Source organism: Carassius auratus, chromosome 49 (assembly GCF_003368295.1).
Source record: "Carassius auratus strain Wakin chromosome 49, ASM336829v1, whole genome shotgun sequence".
Taxonomy (NCBI): Eukaryota; Metazoa; Chordata; class Actinopteri; order Cypriniformes; family Cyprinidae; genus Carassius; species Carassius auratus.
Window position 1 is genome coordinate 6,863,034 of NC_039291.1, and position 20,776 is coordinate 6,883,809.

The following is a 20,776-nucleotide window of genomic DNA, read 5'->3' on the forward strand; positions in this document are numbered from 1 at the left end:
TAGATTTAATAGATTTATAAATATTTAAATTATATATAAATATAAATAGTTTTCTTAAATTGTGATAATATTTATTAATAATACAGGTTTTACTGTATTTTAATTAAATAAATTCAGCGATGGTGATGATAAGAGACTTAATTTCATGGTAAAAGTAACCAATGTATTGTTAAGAATTTCTCTGTTCATGTTATACAGAAGAAAGTAAGTCATTCAAGTCTGAAATGCTGCGAGGGCGAATAAATGATGAGAGAACTTTAATTACAGGAATATTAAACTATCCCTTCAAAGCACATCGGGATCAAAAAATATATCATCACCGTACACCTGTGAATTCTTGTACTGACAGTATCTTTTGGGATTATACGCTTTGTGATTCATAGCAAGAGCCAACTCCGAACTTGTCAAAAAGAATAGCAATTTGATTTCAGAACGAACCTGCTGTCTATATCACTGTTGACTGCCATTAGGATATGCTGTCTTTTTAAAAACTTTTTTTCCGTCTGCTGTCACCGCACCTGTTCTCCTCTGTCTGCTCGGAGCACTGTTTCCATTACTGCCTCATTGTGATGAGTAATTGGGGAGTCTGTGTGCAGTCCTGCGTGAGTTCTTGATCTACTTAAAGAACCTAATAAGCCTGTATTCTGCAGCCCTGCAACCAAATAAGTACTGCATTCACCCAGCTTATTAGGAGGTTAGCTTGATTTATTCACCTGCGCGTTTGTATGTGTGCTTTTGACAATGGCAAATCACTACAATGTGGAGAAATCAACCATAGGGGTTAAACTGAGAGTAAAACAAAGCAAAAAAAGATCTCTATGTATTTATTTATCTATCTATCTGTCTTTATATATGTCCATCCGTCCGTCCATCCATCCAGTTATTAAGAGCAGATAATATGAAATGTTCACACTCATTTTTACTAAAGTAATTTATTTTAAGTGATTTAAAAATTAGAAATAAAAAAAAATAGGATCAGATTTTTATTAAAAAAAAACTATAGCTGCATTTTTTTCTTATGTTTTTCTGAACAACAAAATATTATTATAAATTATATTTTCTTAAAAAAATATATATATATGGTTGAAATGATTATGGTTATATGGTTAATTTTAATAAGTTAATTTATTTTCTTGTTCTTCCTTTCTTTCTTTTTTCTTAAATGTAAAATATGAAAGTTCCTTTTAAAATCCAAAGTAATCCATGGTTATCCATATGGTTCATCCACAGAACATTATTATTTAAGTATAATCTGTTCTATTAGATATAAATGTACCTGTTTAATTTAAAGTGGTCACCTCATTTAAAATATTTATGAATAATGCTTGCAGAATTTAATATTTTATATTTTGCTGTAATCAATGTGCCAAATCATTCATTTTTATTTTGTATTCACTTCCACAGCTCAACCCTCTGGCCAGTCAGGCAGCAGTTGCCGCAGCAGCAGCGATGGGTTCAATTACTGGGTCACAGGTTTTTGGTAATGCTCTCTCCAGCCTGCAGGGGGTCACTGGACAACTGGTCACCAATGCACAAGGACAGGTACATATATCCACACACACAGCACATTTAAACGTATGGAAGGCACATGTAAGCATGTCTGACGCACATTAATCACATAACTGTAACTCGAAGGACAAATAGACATTCTTCTGAAATGGTCTGAACATCATTTGCTTTATTAGTATAATGTAACGCAGATACCCAAATCCAGTCTTCTGTACTGACCTTTGTGCTCCGTCTTTAGCCCGTTAGAGCGAGTCCGAGAGGGGCGTTGTTTTTAGATTGGACAGCAGTGTGGGAGTGCAGGGGATAAAATGCTGACCTTGTCATATTTACGAGGCCGGCTGCAGAATTGTTCCATCAGTATCCAGAGGCTTGAACAATGAGGCTTGTCAGACCAGGGCCCTGTCTTATGAATCATCTTATCACAAGTGTGCAGTGTTCCCATATTAAAGGAAAGATTGTATAGCCAATGTGCCCTTTCACACTACAGACGGCATTATTTACCTTAACCCTTGTCTCATTCCCCTCGTCACATTGACACTTTCTCCTCTGTAATATGACGGAAAGCATCATTTGAGAAATCACATGCTGGGTTCCTCTTTATGCAGCCCCCGCTTATAGTATATTAAAGGCTTTATGGATGCTTTTAACAGTTCTAGTTTAAATTTAATGTCTAATGACATTTTATATGTAAAAGAAACCAATCCTGCACCATAAGGGCAGTGGAATAAATCGGTTGATCAACTTTTAAAAAGGAGGGGAAATGGTTTCCATATCTTTTGTTGTTGATGTCAAAGGCAATGCATTAAAATAACCTCATCTATAATTTAGTAGAAACTGGCCATTTAAGGCAGATGCATCTGTATGTGTATATATATATATAGGATGCAGTGAATTGAATTTTTCAGGATTCTTCGATGAATAAAAAAGTTAACTCTTTCCCCGTCATTGACGAGTTTTTAAGGCTTTCCATGTGTTCACCGTTATACAATCAGGGGCGCTATTAAACATCTTCTGATCGAGCACAAAGCCTCCGGGACAAAAACACAGGTGAACAGGATGGAGAAACTAGTGATCATCAGCAATAGACAGCATATAAATGAAAACTGCATAATGTTATGGAGTAAAATGATGATCCAGGAAGTGGTATATGGTTGTGCAAGCTTGGAGGCGTTGATGGATGTGATTCACTGGATTTATGCATTGATAATCATACTGAATATTATCCAGATGTAGTTATTGATTAATAATAATAATAATAATAATAATAATAATAATAATAATTCTCACCTTTTTAGTCAAAATTATACATTTTTAAGTGTTGATATAAAAAAAGGAATGCTTCAAGCTAGAATATTTTTGTTGTTGTTGTTGTAAAGTAAAGGCTTTGATCTTTATTTTGGTGTATTGCATATTCAAATATTCATACAGAAAAATATACTGGAGGGAATCAAATTTTAGGGAAAATCATAAAAATCACATATATGAAAAGAACATGATTCATTCAAACAAGTGCATAACACCACCCAAATGTATACGCAAAGAAAGAAGGCATCACTTGTATTCTTGCTGTAGTATTGTTGCCACCGCCGTCATGTCGTGGAGACTGTGAGTTTTGTTGCGAAATCGAAAATGCTTTGTTTGGTCTTCCAAAAGAGTTGTTTTATTTACAACACTGTTCCAAAGCAGTACAACCCAAATATTTGAGTGTTTGCAGCGCATTTTATGGAGGAAACCTGCCTGAACCTGGTAAGGGGCATAACATTTCCGTCACACGCTTGAGGTATTCAGCCAATCACAATGCACAAGATAGCTGGCCAATCAGAGCACACCATGCTTTGTAAAAATCGGGGTCTAAAAATATAAATCTAAATTGACACAAATATCTAAATGATATAAAAGATTTGTAACTATTTTACAATTTTTTTACGAAATATGTAGCAATTTTACATTTTATACGTTGTAATACATCCAAATTGTACTTTTTAGCATCAAAAATTTACATATCATGCTTGCAGGCTCTAAATTGCCACTCATATGAGAAAATGCACATGTGTGGTAGATGTTACCTTACGAACTAGTACGGCCTTGTCTATACTGAAGGTGTCTGTAGGGCTTGGCTGGGGTATCAGCATGGCAATGCCGTTGTTTGGATGTGCTGGGTTTTTGTAGTGTCGTGGTGGCTGACACTGGCTGACATAATCAGGTCACTGAGACGGTCAAAGCCAGGGCTAGATGCTCTGCTCTTGACCTTATTACTGATGCACAGTATTCAGTTTGAGCCTGCTAAAACACCCATGCATTTTTGAGCCCCTTCACCCACTCTTCTTTTTTTTTTTAACATTAAAATGATACTAATACAGGCCCCAGACGTGGCCAGGGGAGCAGCAGATGCTGCCACCGATCAAAAATAAATAAATAAATAAATACATTTAAGTTAAGGGATGTGGCAATGTGTTACTTAAGACTGAAGCACTCTTTGTTTGGTTAGGCAGTATTTTAGCTCTTAAGCATTAATGTTGGCCAGCTATTAGATTACTAAAGTTACACAAATGTGGCTGTGTTGCTTAAAGCTCAGCCTTAAAAGTAGCAGAGTTTTCCTTCAGCTGCCAAACAGCTGAATATTGTCTCATTTAGGATGAGAGATCATTGCGGTGTTTAAGAAAAGGATGAACATTGTTTTTGTGGAGGATTGTGTGTTAAAAGATTTTTGAAGAAGGAAATATATAGTGAATGTTACTGCATTTGAGTATAGGCCTGCCGTGATTATTAATCATCCGATCGCATCTGATCATTATTTGATCTAACTGCAATAAATGTGCTGTTTAAATTTCTGTCACGATTTTCCATTCAAATAGGGGAAATGTGAGAATGTAAACAAATACAAATCAAGGATTAACAAGCGTAATGGTTAGAGATTCGCACATGGTAATTGACGTAGTCACAGGATAAGGAGATGAGTCACTTAGTTTATTTCTTTGGAAAGAAAGAAAAAGAATACTGTAAAGTACACAAAGACAATCAAATGTCTTCCTATATGTGAAATGAAGGCTTGTAGGTTTTATCAGACTACATATTATATTATATTATATTATATTATATTATATTATATTATATTATATTATATTATATTATATTATATTATATTATATTATATTATATTATATTATATTATATTATATTATATTATATTATGCAAAGATGTGAACCAATTAAAATGTAAATGTGACCAAGATTAAAGTTAAACAAAAAGAGAAATATTTTAACTGTTAAAATATTCTTTTTACTTCCTTAAAATCATCATATTAGACTACATATTTAAGGTTACAAGTAAATTATAAACATAATGTATTAGCCTTACATTGTAATTGACATGAGCAAAACAGATAATTAAAGCATTTATATATTCATATAAAGCAAAATATTTATTTGACAATTTATCATCAGCACAGAATTTATGACTGTGATAGGCCTACATCTGAGAATTAACACATATTCAAGTAAACATGTTTATTACTTCGTTATGACTTAGTCTGATATGTTTAACTGTATAATTCATCATTTGACAAATAAATATGTTTAAAAAAATGGCTTGTTATGAAGAAAAAAAGTTAATATTTCTCACTGCAAAACTGAAAAATGTAAGGACTTAAACATAATATGGGGGACTGTGAAAACATTTACTTTTTTAGCCTATTTTATTTTCACATATGTGATGGGAACTGAAGAAAGCAAGCAGTATTTGCAGTAGTTGCTAAATGGTCCACTGCCATCCACTCTCAAATCTAGGCATTCGTCTTTTAGATGGAAAAGAAACACTTTTTTTTGCTTAGGATCAAAGGAGTAGGAAGATCAAAGTTTTTCACCACAGTGACCTCAGCAGTCTCTTCTAGGCCTGAATGATAGCAGGGGCAAAATTCCCAGCTCTTTTAACACTGTTTGGCTTTAAACATCCCCCTCCTCTGAATTTTCACCTTGGTTTCATCCATCTCCTTCATTCCAGATTTACCTGGACCAAGACTCCATTGGGAAATAGTGAAAGAGAGAGAGAGAGAGAGAGAGAGAGAGAGAGAGAAAATAATGTTAATTTAAAATGCTTTACAATTGTAATAATATTTAATTTATTTATTAATTTAATACTAATTACATAAACAGCTTGTACTTAAAGTGTAATGTTCTGTTCTTTAAACATTACAATTGTTTTACAATAGGATTATTTATATAAACATGCAATATGTTTTGCAACATGCAAAACGTGGACACATAATATAATGTGTTATTGTTTTAGCATAAACTTTCTTGCCAGTAAAGTCCACAAATCATGTTAATAGTATTTTATTGTTATTATTATTTAACCAAATATTGCTAAGCATTTGATAACTTCAGAATCAGAAAATAGCATCAGAAAATGCAATGTTTGATTGTTTGTGATCCGTGTTTCTTTCACAGTGAAGGGTGTTAGAAGTTTGGAATTCTCTGTCAATATGTGTCCCCATCCTATTCCCTTCCAAACAGCGGGCACTAGGGCAGAAAATGGGCAGGGATATTGCCTGGTGGCCATAGCTAACGCTGAAGATTGGCCTGGCTGCAGGAAGAGATGACATTCCCAGGGAACCACTGCCAGTATAATCCTAATGTGTTCTGCTCAAAGAGGAGAAACAGAGAGAGATCGAGAGAGAGAGAGAGAGAGAGAGAGAGAGAGAGAGAGAGAGAGAGAGAGAGAGAGAGAGATGAATGGGGAGATGAACGCTCACCACATGTGTTAAAAACATATAAAGTGAAGAATAAAAGAACAAAAGCACGTCTTATATAGTATGAGAACAAGAAAAAAAATTTATTGACAGGTATATGACACAATATATGGAACCTGTATTGTAAAGGGTTAGTGCATCCAAAAATGAAAATTCTATCATCCCATGTGAAATTCCAAATCTGTATGACTTACCTTCTTCTGCGAAAAACAAAAAAACAAGACATTCTGAAAAAATGACTGACCAATATATAAAACAGCATTGGATTCAATTGACTTTCATTACATGGAGAAAAATGAAAATGATCAAAATTAGAATCAAATTATATTCCAAAAAAAAGACATACAGGTTTGGAATGACATGAGGGATGACTGAATTTTCATTTTTGGGCGAACTATCCCTTAAAGTTTAGTTTCTTCCCTGAAATCAATGTTAATACTGATTTAGCTTTAAAAGTAGATAAAGTAGATTTGAAATTTTTAAATGTTCAGCGTTAATCGGAAAGTCGGAAAGCTGATATAGCTAGCCTTGACATTTCCTTATTAAATAATTAAAATATCCAATGGGACACATGTACAGTTAGCAAGCAAAACACAATAAACACTAATTTGCATAATTTAGTTTTGTCATGTATGCTGGAACCTACAGTAATAGTACACAAAGTACAGGCCTGCAAACTAATTGATTAAACTAGTGAAAGTAATCAAACAGAATCTCTGAAGAATCATGAAATCATACAGAAATGGCAGAAATTATTGACAGTGTTTTTTTTTTTTTTTTTTTTTTTTTTCAGTGCAGAATGCTGTTTTAATTGAATCTAATGCAGTTGCCAGTGTAAAAACATAGTCTTGTATGCCACAGTAACCTGAGAGTGCTGTGAACGGCGAGCCGCCTGTAGCTGTCAGCTCATGTGCTGTATTATTGCTCGTGTTCGAGGAGCCACTTAGTCCAATGAGAGTGAATAATTGAGCGGAACAAGCCCTGAGACAAGACAGCATGCAAATGCCATGTCGGGGGACACGAGCGCCACACCGCAGAATAAAATATGCTAAGTGGCAGGAGAGAGGGCCGCGGAGGATTGAAAGGGAGCGATAAAGAGCAACGGAGGGAGGGAGGGAGGGAGAGAGATAAATTATCTGTCGCTTAATGCGAAGCAACGCAACCAAATGAGCCGTGGTGAGGGTGAATTACACATAGTCTGCCCTCCTTTTTTCCACCGTTCCATCGTCATTATGTCAAAGAGAGGAGGGAACAGGCAGAGGAGAGGAACAGTCAGAGATTATACAGATGTAGAGCTTGTTAGCGCAGCTGGGGGTCTGCTGGCAGGCGAGGGTAAATTATACGCAATATATCAATGGTGCTTTTCTAGTCTAGGTGGTATAGCAGTGCACACTTACACACACTAGAGGAAAAGTGCTTTTTAACACTTTCCATTCCTCCTGGTTTTATTTTTTGGGGGGGTTTTGCACTTTTGTTTCTTGACAAAGTATGTGCTAGACTCAAACTTGCAACTCTAGCATGAGCACCACCACTCAGATCGGCACGGCCCATGTTCATACCACTAGGTCAAGGGTCTGTAACCTTTCTCTGGCTTTTCCTTAGTGGCATAACATTTTAAAGTTCTGTGTTTTAACGAATATAGTATCATATTAATGCATTTACATACTTTAGTTCATTGCCGTGCAAATTATATTATATTTAAATTTGACTTAATTTTATGTGGGAGAGACAAAGAAACTAGCATTTGCCATCTCAAGATTAGACTAACTTGAACTTAATATTGTTTGTTTTGTTTTATTTAATTAAGCAATTATTGACAGACCTCCTGCAGTACCATAGACTACCACTATGAGCAGACTAGGTTAAGGATCCGACTTTATGATTAACATAAAACAACATTAAAGGGGTCATATGATGCTTTTTTAAAGATCATTATTTTGTGTATTTGGTGAAACAGAATATGTTGACATGCTTTAATGTTCAAAAAACACATTATTTTTCAAATACTGTACATGATAGTACGTAGGTCCTCTATACCCCGCTTCTCTCAAACGGGTAGTTTTCTACAAAGTCCCTCCTTCTGACAAGCCCAGTTTGCTCTGATTGGCCGACTAACCCAGAGCATTGTGATTGGCCGAATATCTCTTTTGATTTGAGACTTTAGTCTCTGCAACTTTACAGATCTTCTTTATGCACCAAGAGTAACACTCCAAAGAGAAAGGAAAAATTTTAATTGCATCATATGATCCCTTTAAAAACATTTTGCACTACTATAATGTGAAATTAAATAAAAAGATTAAATAGAGATTAATTAAATAAAAATCAGCAAATAAGTATATTACAAAGATTTCTGATGGATCATGTGACATTGAATTTTCAGCTTTGCCATCACTAGAACAAATGACACTTTAAATAGAAAATTATTTTAAAATTTTAAAAATTTCACAATATTACTGTTTTACTGTATTTTTGATCAAATAAATGTAGCCTTGGCGAGCATAAGAGACTTATTCCAAAAACATGACAAAATCTTTCTGACCCCAAACTTTTTTGACTAGTGTCAATTACTATATAAAAAAAAGCATAATTTTTTTATTCCTACTATTGAGTGACTCATGCATTTTGATCTCCTGCATTAATGCATTGCATGGTGCTTGTGAATGTAGTTGTGGTGCTCTGGATGTAAGAGGGCTTAAGTCTTGAAGTTCCATTGAAATAAACTCTTGTTGTGTGTCGGAAGGAGGCATCGGGTCCTTTTCTCCAGCGCAGTTGTTCTACATGACTCATTGAAGCCATGGCCTTGAGAGGTAAAACACTGCAGCTACAAAGGGTTACAGCCTTTGATCTGCGACAACTGGAGAAAGGGGGTATGAGGACCAGAAAAAAAGGACTGTGGGAGGAGGGCATCCCTTACTGGGACCAGAATTATAATAGTGTGTGTGTGTGTGTGTGTGTGTTTTATTGGGGAACGAGTGGTTAAGAGGCTATGTTATTAACTCTGCCCTTCTCTGCATTTTACACTCACACATACACAGATTTTTTCCTCTGGTCTTCTGATAGATAATGCAGTCAGTGGTCTGCACCAGCACACATAAAGGTACTCAGAGCCTGACCTTTAGAGAGGAGCAGAGAACACATTTTTTGTAGGGGGCTTTCATGTGCCCATACTTGTGTCTTTGTGTAGACTCTGTCTAGCTGAATAACATTGTACCATACAGAGCCAATAATATATATTTTTTTTTGCACAAACATTAATCAACATGCATGCATGAGGAGATATACATGTGTAAAAAATGTTGTGTATATAAATTTTACATACATTAAAAGTGAAAGTGTTGAAATTTATAATGTTACAAAAGAATTCTGATTTCAAAAGATTTTATGATTTCTGTTCAAAGAATAAATTTTAAAAATCACAGTTTTCACAATAATATCAATAAATGTAAATATTAAGCAAATTAATATATATTAGGTGTGTTTCTTCAGCACCAAGTCTTCATACTATATTCCTGAAGGATTTGCAACACTGGTGATCGGCAAAATGTCTGCTGAATATTCAGCTTTGTCATCACAGGAATAAACTACATCTTAAAATACATTAAAAAAGTTATTTCAAATTATAATAATATTTCACAATATTACTGTTTTACTGTATTTTTGATCACCTAAATGCAGGCTTGGTGAGCATAAGAGACTATCAAAAACAAAAATAAATCTTACTAGCAGAGTAGATTATATATCGTTGATTATTTTGAGAATAATTCAGCCTGAGTTTTATTTCTCTTTCCCTTCCATCTTAATAGATCATCGGTACGATCCCTTTGATGCCAAACTCTGTAGGACCTTCCAGCAAATCAGGGGGCGGCACTCCCTCACTGCAGGTCCAGCCAATCACACCACAGCTGCTGACCAATGCACAGGGTCAGATTATAGCCACTGTGATTGGCAACCAGATCCTGCCAGTGATCAACACCCAGGGAATCACACTGTCACCCATTAAACCTGGACAGCAGGTATGCAATAAAATAATGACTGTATGGTGTGTTGATGTAAAATACATCTTATATAAAGCTTATTAAAACAATTAACTGAAAACATATTATTGAATATAAATTTAGCAATTTAAGAAACATTTAAAGCGCTAAATATAACAGGTGTGTTGACATTCATTTTGTGAAAAATGCATGATATGTCCTGATAATCCCATAGTAACCTATAACATGCAACATAATGAAGTCAAAAATGTACAAGTCAGATACTGTATGTCAAGAGAACCCAATCATACAGCCCTTGCATGGGAACACTGCATTTAAAGGCCTTGCTCCTATAATAATAATTCATGCAAATAATCAATTTATTATTTAATACAAATCATCCTCGAATAACAAAGATAATACCCTTATATCAAATAATATTTAAAAAGGTAGGAAGAAAACACATTTAAAGAGACAACAGTGCAAAACACAGCAGACTATACATGCATATTATTCCACATCCCACCCCTATAATCTACAGCAGTCGGCTATAAAAGCATCTATAGGTCAACCTCATTTCTGTTGGAGCAACTCTGTGTCATATTTACTGGAACCTTTGACCACGTACACAAATGCAGTAATGCATTTGAAAATGTTTATGGATTTGTCTGCGTTTCAGTTGACTCCCAAACATTTTCATGCAGCGATAATTTATGGCTGTCAAACACGCTTGCAGCAGAGAGACCCACTGAAGCTCGGTAATTCTCACAGACCTGTCGACAGTTCTGACAATGTGTGCAACACTACTGACATCTCTCAGCATCCAAAGAAAAACACACTGACGCACAAACACACAGAGGAGAATTAATAGTGCAAGAGAACAGCAGAGAGGAGCCAACCCACTTTTAGACAGATGAGACGCTTGCTTTCTTGAAGAGTGGAGATGCACCATCTACAAGAGGCGCTCAGTGGTGCATAAAACATGAAAATGTATGGTGCTGCAGTCATGCCACATTGCCCATAATAATGACTCATATTGTAGACACATAATTTAGATTTCTGGGACGTGTTTTTTTTTTTTTTTTTTTTTTTTGTCTTAAGGTTTTGGTACTGAATAGCCAAACACTGTTGTTTCTTTTGTGCACTTTAAAGTATCTGTCAGCTGTGTTCAATGAGAAATTGCATGGGGAGTAAATGCAACCTTTAAAATCTCCACCCGTCCACATTTTTCATCTCTAATAAACAGGTTATGAATTTCTAATAAAAGACTGTTTTGCATTGTAAATAACCATATGACTCCAAATCTCGTCTCTTCAAATGGAAACAACCTTTTTATTTTATCATGATCAGATCAGCTTTCATGATCAGATTTCATCTTCAAAATTATGATGCTTTCTGAAAAGAATGCTCATAAATGCTGAGCAACAAGAATATACAAACAAAGACATTTTTCTACAGGTAAAGAAAGAAAATTGAATAATCACTAAATGGAAACAATATGTGTGGTAACATGGTTTTTAGTGTGAGAATGTCACTTAAATTATATCCTTCTTTGTGATGATAACTTTTAGTTTTTAAACAACAACAACAAAAAAATAATAATAGTTTGCAGCTCAAATAATAGTAAAGTTTAAATATGTGTGTGCTTGTGTAAAAGTTTCATATTTATGTTTTTTAAATCCTCAAAAAATTGGCCCTATTCACTTCAATTGTAAGTGGTTTATCATAACCTCAATCACTCAGTCACATAACAGATGAGTCAAAATGAATGAAAATTTATGGTAATCAACATTTTACCACAAATGCTGTTGATTGGGTTTTAACTTGTATTCGAACCTTGAATATTACTTTATTACCTTCAACATTTACGATGGTAATTCAGGTATCATGAAATACCATGTATATACTGCTCATATATCAGATTACCATAGTACAATATTTTTGTCAGAGTTTAATCCATTTTTATCTGTTGTTGTTCATCTTGTGTGTATGAACCTTGTGTGTGTAACAGCTCATGTGTGTGTTTTCACAGCTGTCGCAGGCCGGTCAGACTTCACAGGCTCCTCCTGTGTCTCAGCCAAGTCTGCTCCGTATGCCCCACAGCCAGAGCCCCCTTCGCCAGCCCTCGTCCTCCTCCTCAACATCATCATCCTCATCCTCGGCTCTTAGTGTTGGGCAGCTAGTCAGCAGTGAGTGTGCACCACAGCTCTACATGTCAGCTGATCCACTTTTATCACACACAAATGCTTTACACAAAGAAAACTGTAGATTTCTGTTTTTTAGATGAATGTTAACAAACATATGCTGCCTTTTTATTCTGTTTCTATCAAATTTTAGCCATAACTGACCAAACCCTTGACCTAATGCAAGGAAGGTTGTGTTTAGAACGGCTTTGGCATCCAGAAGCACCACATATAAATCACTCCCTCCAGCCTGTCAGAGTCAAGGCGGCCGTTTTAAAAACTGTTTTACTTAGATAAATTCTCATTTGTCATAGCCAATTGGCCTAAAACCATCTGCAATAGAGTTTTAAAATTTAATAAACAGGATGTTGCCATTGATCAACTTGCTGTGGATATAACCGATGAACTGTTGTGTTTTTTTTTTTTTAAACATACACAATACATTAAGCATTCTTTACTCATCTCATCAGTTTTCCGCTGTGGCGCAGCTCTCCATGCCAAACTGTGTTTGTCGTGATGTCCCTGGCTAACGCTTATTCCCCAGAACATGTTTTGAATAGAGGGGAAAAAAAGTCTGAGCTACCATGTTCAGCTCAAATGGAAAAAATGGCATATTTTCAAGGACTGTGCACGTTTGTATTTTATTCAGTGAGGTGGAAATCATAATAACAATATCAAATCACACTGTTGGGCTTTAAGACATGAAAAGATTGGGTCATTGTTGTCCTTTTGGTGTCAAATTTTTAATCCGGGAGTATAATTAAAAAGCAATTCATTGTAACAGTTCAGCGATGAACACAATAATGTGCCCATATGGTTTGTCATAAATTATTATCATGTGGTCAAAATACAAAACTGCTGAATTTAACTTTTCAATGTTGGATTTTCAATGTTTCATATGAGCAAGTTCAGCTTTCAACGTCTGATTTAGCATATGGGGAGGGACAGGGTGCTGGTTCAATAGATATCGACTTTAAATGTGTCTGATGGATTCTTCTAATAATTCATTCATAATGAAGCCCATGAATTATTTAGTTGCCAAACTTTTCTTATGTAAGCAAGATGTAAGACCACCTGGCAGTGATGTATAATACCCAATCACGTTACATTAAACTAAAATGCAGTCTTGAAACTACACACCTTGAAGGGCATTTCTAAACCTGTTAAATTAATCAAATTGAAATTGAACCTCCACATACGTGTATTTTATAGTAAAATGAGCTATAATATGGCATAAAATGAATATGCATTGCTTTCAGAATGGCATTTTAGAATGCATTTCACAGAAACATTTGTTTGAGAAGTGTAATTCCTAGCTTGGCTACTAAGAACCGATTTCAATGTAGTGTTGATATTGTCACTTACATTTGATGCTATTTTGAAGTAATTCTTGTCAGCATTATAATATCCTTTAATCGAGTTATGCATTTAGTCTTTGAAGACTCTTAAGATATTCCAGTTTTATTGGATTTTTCAAGAAAATAACAAGATGCAGATAAGCCAAATTAAAAACATAAATGCAATATATTTCAATAAAAATGATTTCATAGAAATTGCTTCTCAATGTCAATATTTTTTGTGTGTATATATATATATATATATATATATATATATATATATATATATATATATATATATATACACAAACAGGCAAAAGCAGAGTAACATTGCATTGTTTGAAGGTTAAAGAGATACTTCATCCCATAATTTAAAATGTGTCATTAATCACTTACCCCCGTGTTGTTCCTAACCCATAAAAGCTTTGTTCTTCTTCAGAACACAATTTAAGGTATTTTGGATGAAAACTGGGAGGCTTGTGACTGTCCAATAGACTGCCAAGTATGTTGCAGTGTCAAAGTCCAGAAAAGTATGAAAGACTCCGTCTTAATAGTCCATCTGCCATCAGTGGTTCAACCGTAACATTATGAAGTGACGAGAAGACTTTTTTGTAAACAAAGAAAACAAAAATAATGTCTTTATTCAACAAGCCCTCTCTTTACCATGGAGTGGTAAAAAGCCTCCTGGTTCACATCCAAAATATTTTAAATTGTGTTCAAAAGACGAAAAGCTCTTACAGGTTAGGAACAACATGGGGGTAAGTGATTAATGACAAAAAAATAATTTTGGGGTGGTGTATCCCTTTAAGTATTTGTGAATGGAGAGTTGCAGCTTCGATATTTTCTCTTCTGTTTTTTAGACCCTCAGACTGCCCCCAGTGAGGTGGATGGTGTGAACCTGGAGGAGATTCGAGAATTTGCCAAAGCATTTAAAATTCGCCGGCTGTCTCTGGGTCTGACTCAAACTCAGGTGGGCCAGGCTCTCAGTGCAACTGAAGGCCCTGCCTACAGCCAGTCTGCCATCTGCAGGTATGGAGGTCTAACAGCTAATATTACTGACAATTAGAAAAAATGCATTTATTATATTACATTAGTATATATTATAAGAAAAATAAGAACTATAAAGAAAAACATATACAAAATAAGTTTTGTTATTGTGCAAACTATAGCATAAGCAACACTAAAATCAGGTGATCATAATCAACAGATAGATAGATAGATAGATAGATAGATAGATAGATAGATAGATAGATAGATAGATAGATAGATAGATAGATAGATAGATAGATAGATAGATACTTTGTGCATTAGTGTCACCCAGGTTTACATCCAAGTAGTACCATGTTTATATTTAACAACAAATAACTAAGATGTTAAACAGAGTTGTTAAACATTCATAACTGATGTGCAATTATGTCAGATACATCTATTTAATTCCTGTCTATGCTTATCTCCACTCATCTTTGTACTGTCTAAATGAGAAGATCCATTTTCTAATGTAAAATTCATCAGCTGTGGTATTACAAGAAGCACTTAGACCACTTAATAATTTCTAAAGTCCATTGCCATGTATTCACATGAAATTTAGCTGAAAATAACTTGACAGGGCTTGACATTTAATAAAACGTGGTTCCCTTTCAATACTTCACTCGTACTGCGTCGAAGACGCATATGGGAAAAACCCCTTTTTTCTCCTGAACTGAAGCCTTATTCAATCACGCAGTGAAACTGCACAGCCATTGGATCGTGCAGTGCTATTAAAACAAACCAATGGCTTGGCAGCGGTGCTGCACGAACCTATGGCAGCGAAGCCCGCCAAAGCCCGCCAATATGGGCGGGGCATCTGGCTATATATTGCCCGCTTCGCCACAGGAATTCAGATTATTTCTCCTTCAGCGACGACGTCACATCGCTTCGCTGATCTCCGCTGAACTGCTCGCCGTTGACACGCCTCGCACTGGAACACGACTGCCGGTCCCCACCGCAGATTCATCGCTTCCCTGCGGCCATCCGGTGAGATATATTGAAAAGAGCAAATTTCTCTAAAAGAGCCTTTTTCTACAGCGTTGTTGCAAATGCCGTCTCGTCATTGCAGCTCGTGCAGAGCCCCTCTGCACGCTGATGACGGGCACAGCGAGTGTGTCGCGTGCTTGGGGAAACCCCACGCTGACACAGCACTCGCGGGGAATTCATGTTCTCATTGCGAGAACATGAATATCGCCTCTCTGCGCTCGCGAATCGCTTTCTTTTCAGAGAGCGATCTCGCTCCTCGCGCCCTCCCTTTTTCTTCATCCCGCGAGCCGGCGAGGAAGAAAAGGCGGGGCAGAGGATTAAAGCAGCAGGATGAAAGCGAGCTCACGCCGGCTCAGCCCCCGCGTGCCTCGTTTTCTCCGCCCAGAGGGGATTCCCCAGTCCTCTTGTACAGCCAGACCAGTGTCCCTCTGCTGCCGCGAGTGATCTGGTTTTGTTTGGAGGGACTGAGGAGGAACTGCTAGAGGACAGCATGTCTCTAGCCGCTTCAGATGCTGAGGAGCTGTCGGGCTCGCCGGACCCCGCCCCCTCGATGTCATCTGAACCAAACCGCTCGAAACTCGGGATGGACGCCGAGCTTATCCGCGTTCTCTCCAGGGCAGTGGATGAGCTGGGTCTGGATTGGTCTCCTCCAGAGGAACCAGCCCGTAGCCGTCTGGATGAATGGTTTCTGCCGGGGCGCCAGCAAGCCCCTCGTCAGCGAACTGCTCCGTTCTTCCCGGAGGTCCACGACGAGCTCACTAAATCGTGGCGCGCCCCCTACTCAGCGCGCCTGCGTACTTCATCTTCATCCGCCCTCACCTCAATTGACGGCGCTGATGAAAGAGGATACGAACGGCTGCCGCCGCTGGACGAGTCTGTGGCCGTGCATCTCTGCCCGCCAGCAGCTATTGGATGGAAAGCCAAGGCCAACCATCCATCCAAACCCTGCCGTACGACGTCGGCGCTCGCCGGGCGTGCCTACTCATCGGCAGGGCAAGCAGCCGCGGCGCTCCACTCTATGGCGGTGCTTCAAGTCTTCCAGGCCAAACTTCTCGCCGCCACCGACGAGTCTGGCCCAGATGTCGCCACGCTCAGGGAGCTGAGAAGTGCAACAGACTTGGCGCTGCGTGCTACCAAAAGCACCGCCCAGGCCATTGGGCGCTCGATGGCTAACCTGGTCGTCTTGGAGCGCCACTTGTGGCTCAACCTTACGGAGATCAAGGATGCTGACAGAGCCCAGTTCCTAGACGCACCGATCTCCCCCAGCGGCCTCTTTGGCCCGGCGATAGAGGGATTCGCCGAGCGTTTCACAGAGGCGCAGAAGTCGTCCCAGGCAATGCGACACTTCCTGCCGAAGCGCGCTTCATCTGCTGCCAGTCGCCCCAAACAGGTGCCGATTCGTCAGCCTCCTAAGCAAGCGCCAGCTGCTACCACCGCAGCCCAGCCGGTGAAACCCGAGCCTCGACACCGTTCTCGCTCGGCCACCAGACGGTATCAGTATCCCAAGCGCATGGGACCCCGGCCCAAGATAGTGCTGGACCCTGCGCCGCCGCCGTCATCCTGATCAACAGGAAAGAAAGAGGAGGGGGCTAAGTCTCGCCACAGCCGGACCACCCCCCAAACTGCCCCGTGTGTTCTGCCGTCCAGATGTCGACGAAGTTGTTCCTGCTGCAAACAATGGGCCCTTGTTAGCGCCCAGACAGCAAAGCGCTGTTATAGTGCAAAAAAAAATAAAAAACACACTCCTTCACAAAAAGAGCAGTTTTCCTCACACAACACTCACGAGTGCTATGTCCCCCCACGGCGGTCAATCACTCGAGTTAATACAACCTCTGTCCATCCGGGCCTCACAATGGCAAGCCATTCCCGGGGTATCAGATTGGGTCATGGGAGTAATAAAACACGGCTATTCCCTTCAGTTCGCACGACGGCCACCACGCTTTCACGGGGCGGTCACCACTTCAGTGCACAACGAGAACGCTCACGTTCTTCGTGCCGAAGTGAAAAATCTGCTGGTGAAGGGAGCTATAGAAATCGTTCCCCCAGCACACCGCGACTCAGGGTTTTACAGCCGTTACTTCCTGGTTCCCAAGAAGGATGGTGGGCTGCGCCCCATCCTCGATTTAAGACATCTGAACCGTGCCCTCATGAGACGGCGCTTCAGAATGATCACATTGAAACAAATCCTCTCGCAAATACGCTCAGGGGATTGGTTCTTTTCGCTGGATCTGAAAGACGCTTACTTTCACATCCAGATAGCCCCCCGTCACAGGCCGTTTTTGAGATTTGCCTTCGAGGGCGTGGCTTACCAATACAAGGTCCTCCCCTTTGGGCTGTCTCTGGCGCCTCGCACGTTCACAAAGTGCATGGATGCGGCTCTCTCCCCTCTCAGGCAGAAGGGCATCCGCATTCTCAATTACCTCGACGACTGGCTAGTTCTAGCTCAGTCAGAGGGGGAGGCATTGGGTTACAGAACTGTGCTCCTCAGCCATCTGGAATGCCTGGGGCTCAGGGTGAACTTTGTCAAGAGCTCACTGTCCCCCAGCCGACAGATATCGTTTCTGGGAACAGTGTTAGACTCAGTGACGATGAGGGCAACAATGGTGAAGGAGCGCGCTGCGGCTCTACAGCGACTTGCGGCCTCTTTCAAAATAGGTGCTTCTCGACCCCTAAAGACATTCCAGAAGCTGCTGGGTCTTATGGCGGCGGCATCGCCGGTGCTGGAGCTCGGGCTGCTTCGTACGCGCCCCCTCCAATATTGGCTGAAACCACGTGTTCCACCTCATGCATGGCGTCACGGACGCTTGAATATCAAGGTGAGTCAGGACTGTATTTCGGCCCTGACCCCTTGGAGGGACATGCAATGGATGGAACGGGGTGCTCCACTTGGTATGGTTTGCAGAAGGAAAGTGATCTCCACAGACGCGTCCAACAAGGGTTGGGGCGCGCTGTGCGAAGGGAAACCCGCTTTCGGCCAATGGTCGAAAGAGGAGAGCAGGCTTCACATCAACTGCCTCGAGATGATTGCAGTTCAACGAGCCTGCCAGAGCTTCCTGTCAGACCTAAAGAGTCACCACGTGCTGGTCAGATCGGACAGCATGACGGTGGTCTCTTATATAAATCACCAAGGTGGGCTGTCATCGGCGCGTCTCTTCAGACTGACGTCGCGACTGCTGGAATGGGCCCAAAGCAATTTGGGGTCCCTGAGAGCAGTGTATCTTCCGGGCAAGCTGAACAAGGGCGCGGATATGCTGTCAAGAAGCGGAGTCTCCTCAGAAGAGTGGAGACTCCACCCGCAGACGGTTCAGAAGATATGGGAGGTCTTTGGCAGAGCGGAAATAGACCTCTTTCCCTCAAAAGACAACTCTCATTGCCCAATATATTTTTCCAAGATCAAGGACGCGTTGTCCTAGGACTGGCCCAACCGTCTTCTTTATGCTTTTCCTCCGGTCCCTCTGATTCCCCAAGTAATCAGGCGGGTCAGGGACCAGAGATGCAGGGTTCTGCTTGTAGCCCCATTCTGGGAAAATCAGCACTGGATAGCCGACCTGTCGCAGATGCTGACTGCAGCCCCATGGCCCGTTCCCCTGAGACGGGACCTCCTTTCTCAGGCGGACGGGACGATTTGGCATCCATACCCAGAGAAGTGGTCTCTGCACCTTTGGTCGCTCGACGGGAGTCCGCGGGACTCCCTGAGCGTGTGCTAGACACAATTTCACAGGCTAGAGCTCCGTCTACACGACGCCTCTATGCCTCCAAATGGTCTGTGTTCTCCACATGGTGTTCAGACCATGGTGAAAGCCCGACCTCTTGTGACGTATCAGTGATACTGTCATTTTTGCAAGAGCTCTTGGAGAAGGGACGATCCCCCTCCACGCTCAAGGTCTATGTAGCAACTATAGCGGCGTCACACGCCCTTATAGCAGGCCAGTCGGTGGGCAGAAACGACTTAGTCGTCCGATTTATGAGAGGTGCCAGACGGCTTCATCCGCCTTGCCCTCCCACCGTCCCTTCTTGGGACCTGCCCACGGTGCTGAGAGCCCTGAAGGGGGCCCCCTTTGAACCGCTACAGTCCATAGGCCTTAAAGCCCTGTCGCTAAAGACCGCTCTGCTATTGGCACTAGCGTCTGTTAAGCGTGTGGGTGATTTGCAAGCACTTTCGATAAGCCCTAATTGCCTAGAATTCGGGCCTAACGACTCGAGGGTCGTCCTGAAACCGAGGCATGGCTATGTGCCAAAGGTGCTCTCCACACCTTTTAGAGCACAAGTGGTCACCCTCTCTGCGTTACAAAACACAGAGGAGGATCCAGGGCTGAATCTACTTTGCCCAGTGAGGGCTCTAAAAGTCTACATAGAGCGTTCTGCGCCAATAAGACGATCAGAACAGCTCTTCATATGCTTTGGAAACCGCACCAGAGGGTTACCGGTCTCTAAGCAAAGACTTTCAAGGTGGATTGTTGATGCAATCCAGCTAGCCTACTCTTCTTTGGGCCTGCAGAGCCCAATTGGAGTAAGAGCCCATTCGACGAGAGCAGTATCCTCGTCTTGGGCATGGTCTAATGGTGTGACTATCGCAGAAATTTGTGAGGCGGCTGGCTGGAGCTCGCCGTCCACATTTGCTAGATTTTACAATCTAGACGTCCCGGCGCTTCATGCTAGGGTACTTTCTGTGTGAAGGTCACCTTCTTGTTCCTCATTTGCATGCTCTTGGCCATTCTTGCCCAAGGCTCAAACTCTACTCGTATGCACTCGGTCCCTTGGCTACTGAGGCGATACGAACACGGGATGATCAGGCTAGGCCAGACGTAACCTCGTTGAGCTTATTCTGCCCCTAGTTGCTATTATCATATCTTGGTTTAACAAATCAAGTTTGATTGCGTTGGTCGTCCTCCCTTCTTAGCATGGCGTGATTGAACTGGGTTCCCATATGCGTCTTCGACGCAGTACGAGTGAAGTATTGAAAGGGAACGTACTCGGTTACTAACGTAACCTCGGTTCCCTGAAATACGGGA

General features: G+C 40.2%; 1 protein-coding gene across 1 annotated transcript in view; it reads left to right on the forward strand.

Annotated features, from left to right (window-relative positions):
• LOC113066114 (POU domain, class 6, transcription factor 2-like) overlaps positions 1-20,776 on the forward strand; it is a 102,134-nt gene that overhangs the window by 71,329 nt on the left and 10,029 nt on the right. Inside the window, exons 5-8 of the mRNA XM_026237763.1 lie at positions 1,405-1,542; positions 10,061-10,270; positions 12,264-12,420; positions 14,612-14,780. Coding sequence (XP_026093548.1) covers positions 1,405-1,542; positions 10,061-10,270; positions 12,264-12,420; positions 14,612-14,780 — 674 coding nt within the window. The remainder of the gene's footprint in view (positions 1-1,404; positions 1,543-10,060; positions 10,271-12,263; positions 12,421-14,611; positions 14,781-20,776) is intronic.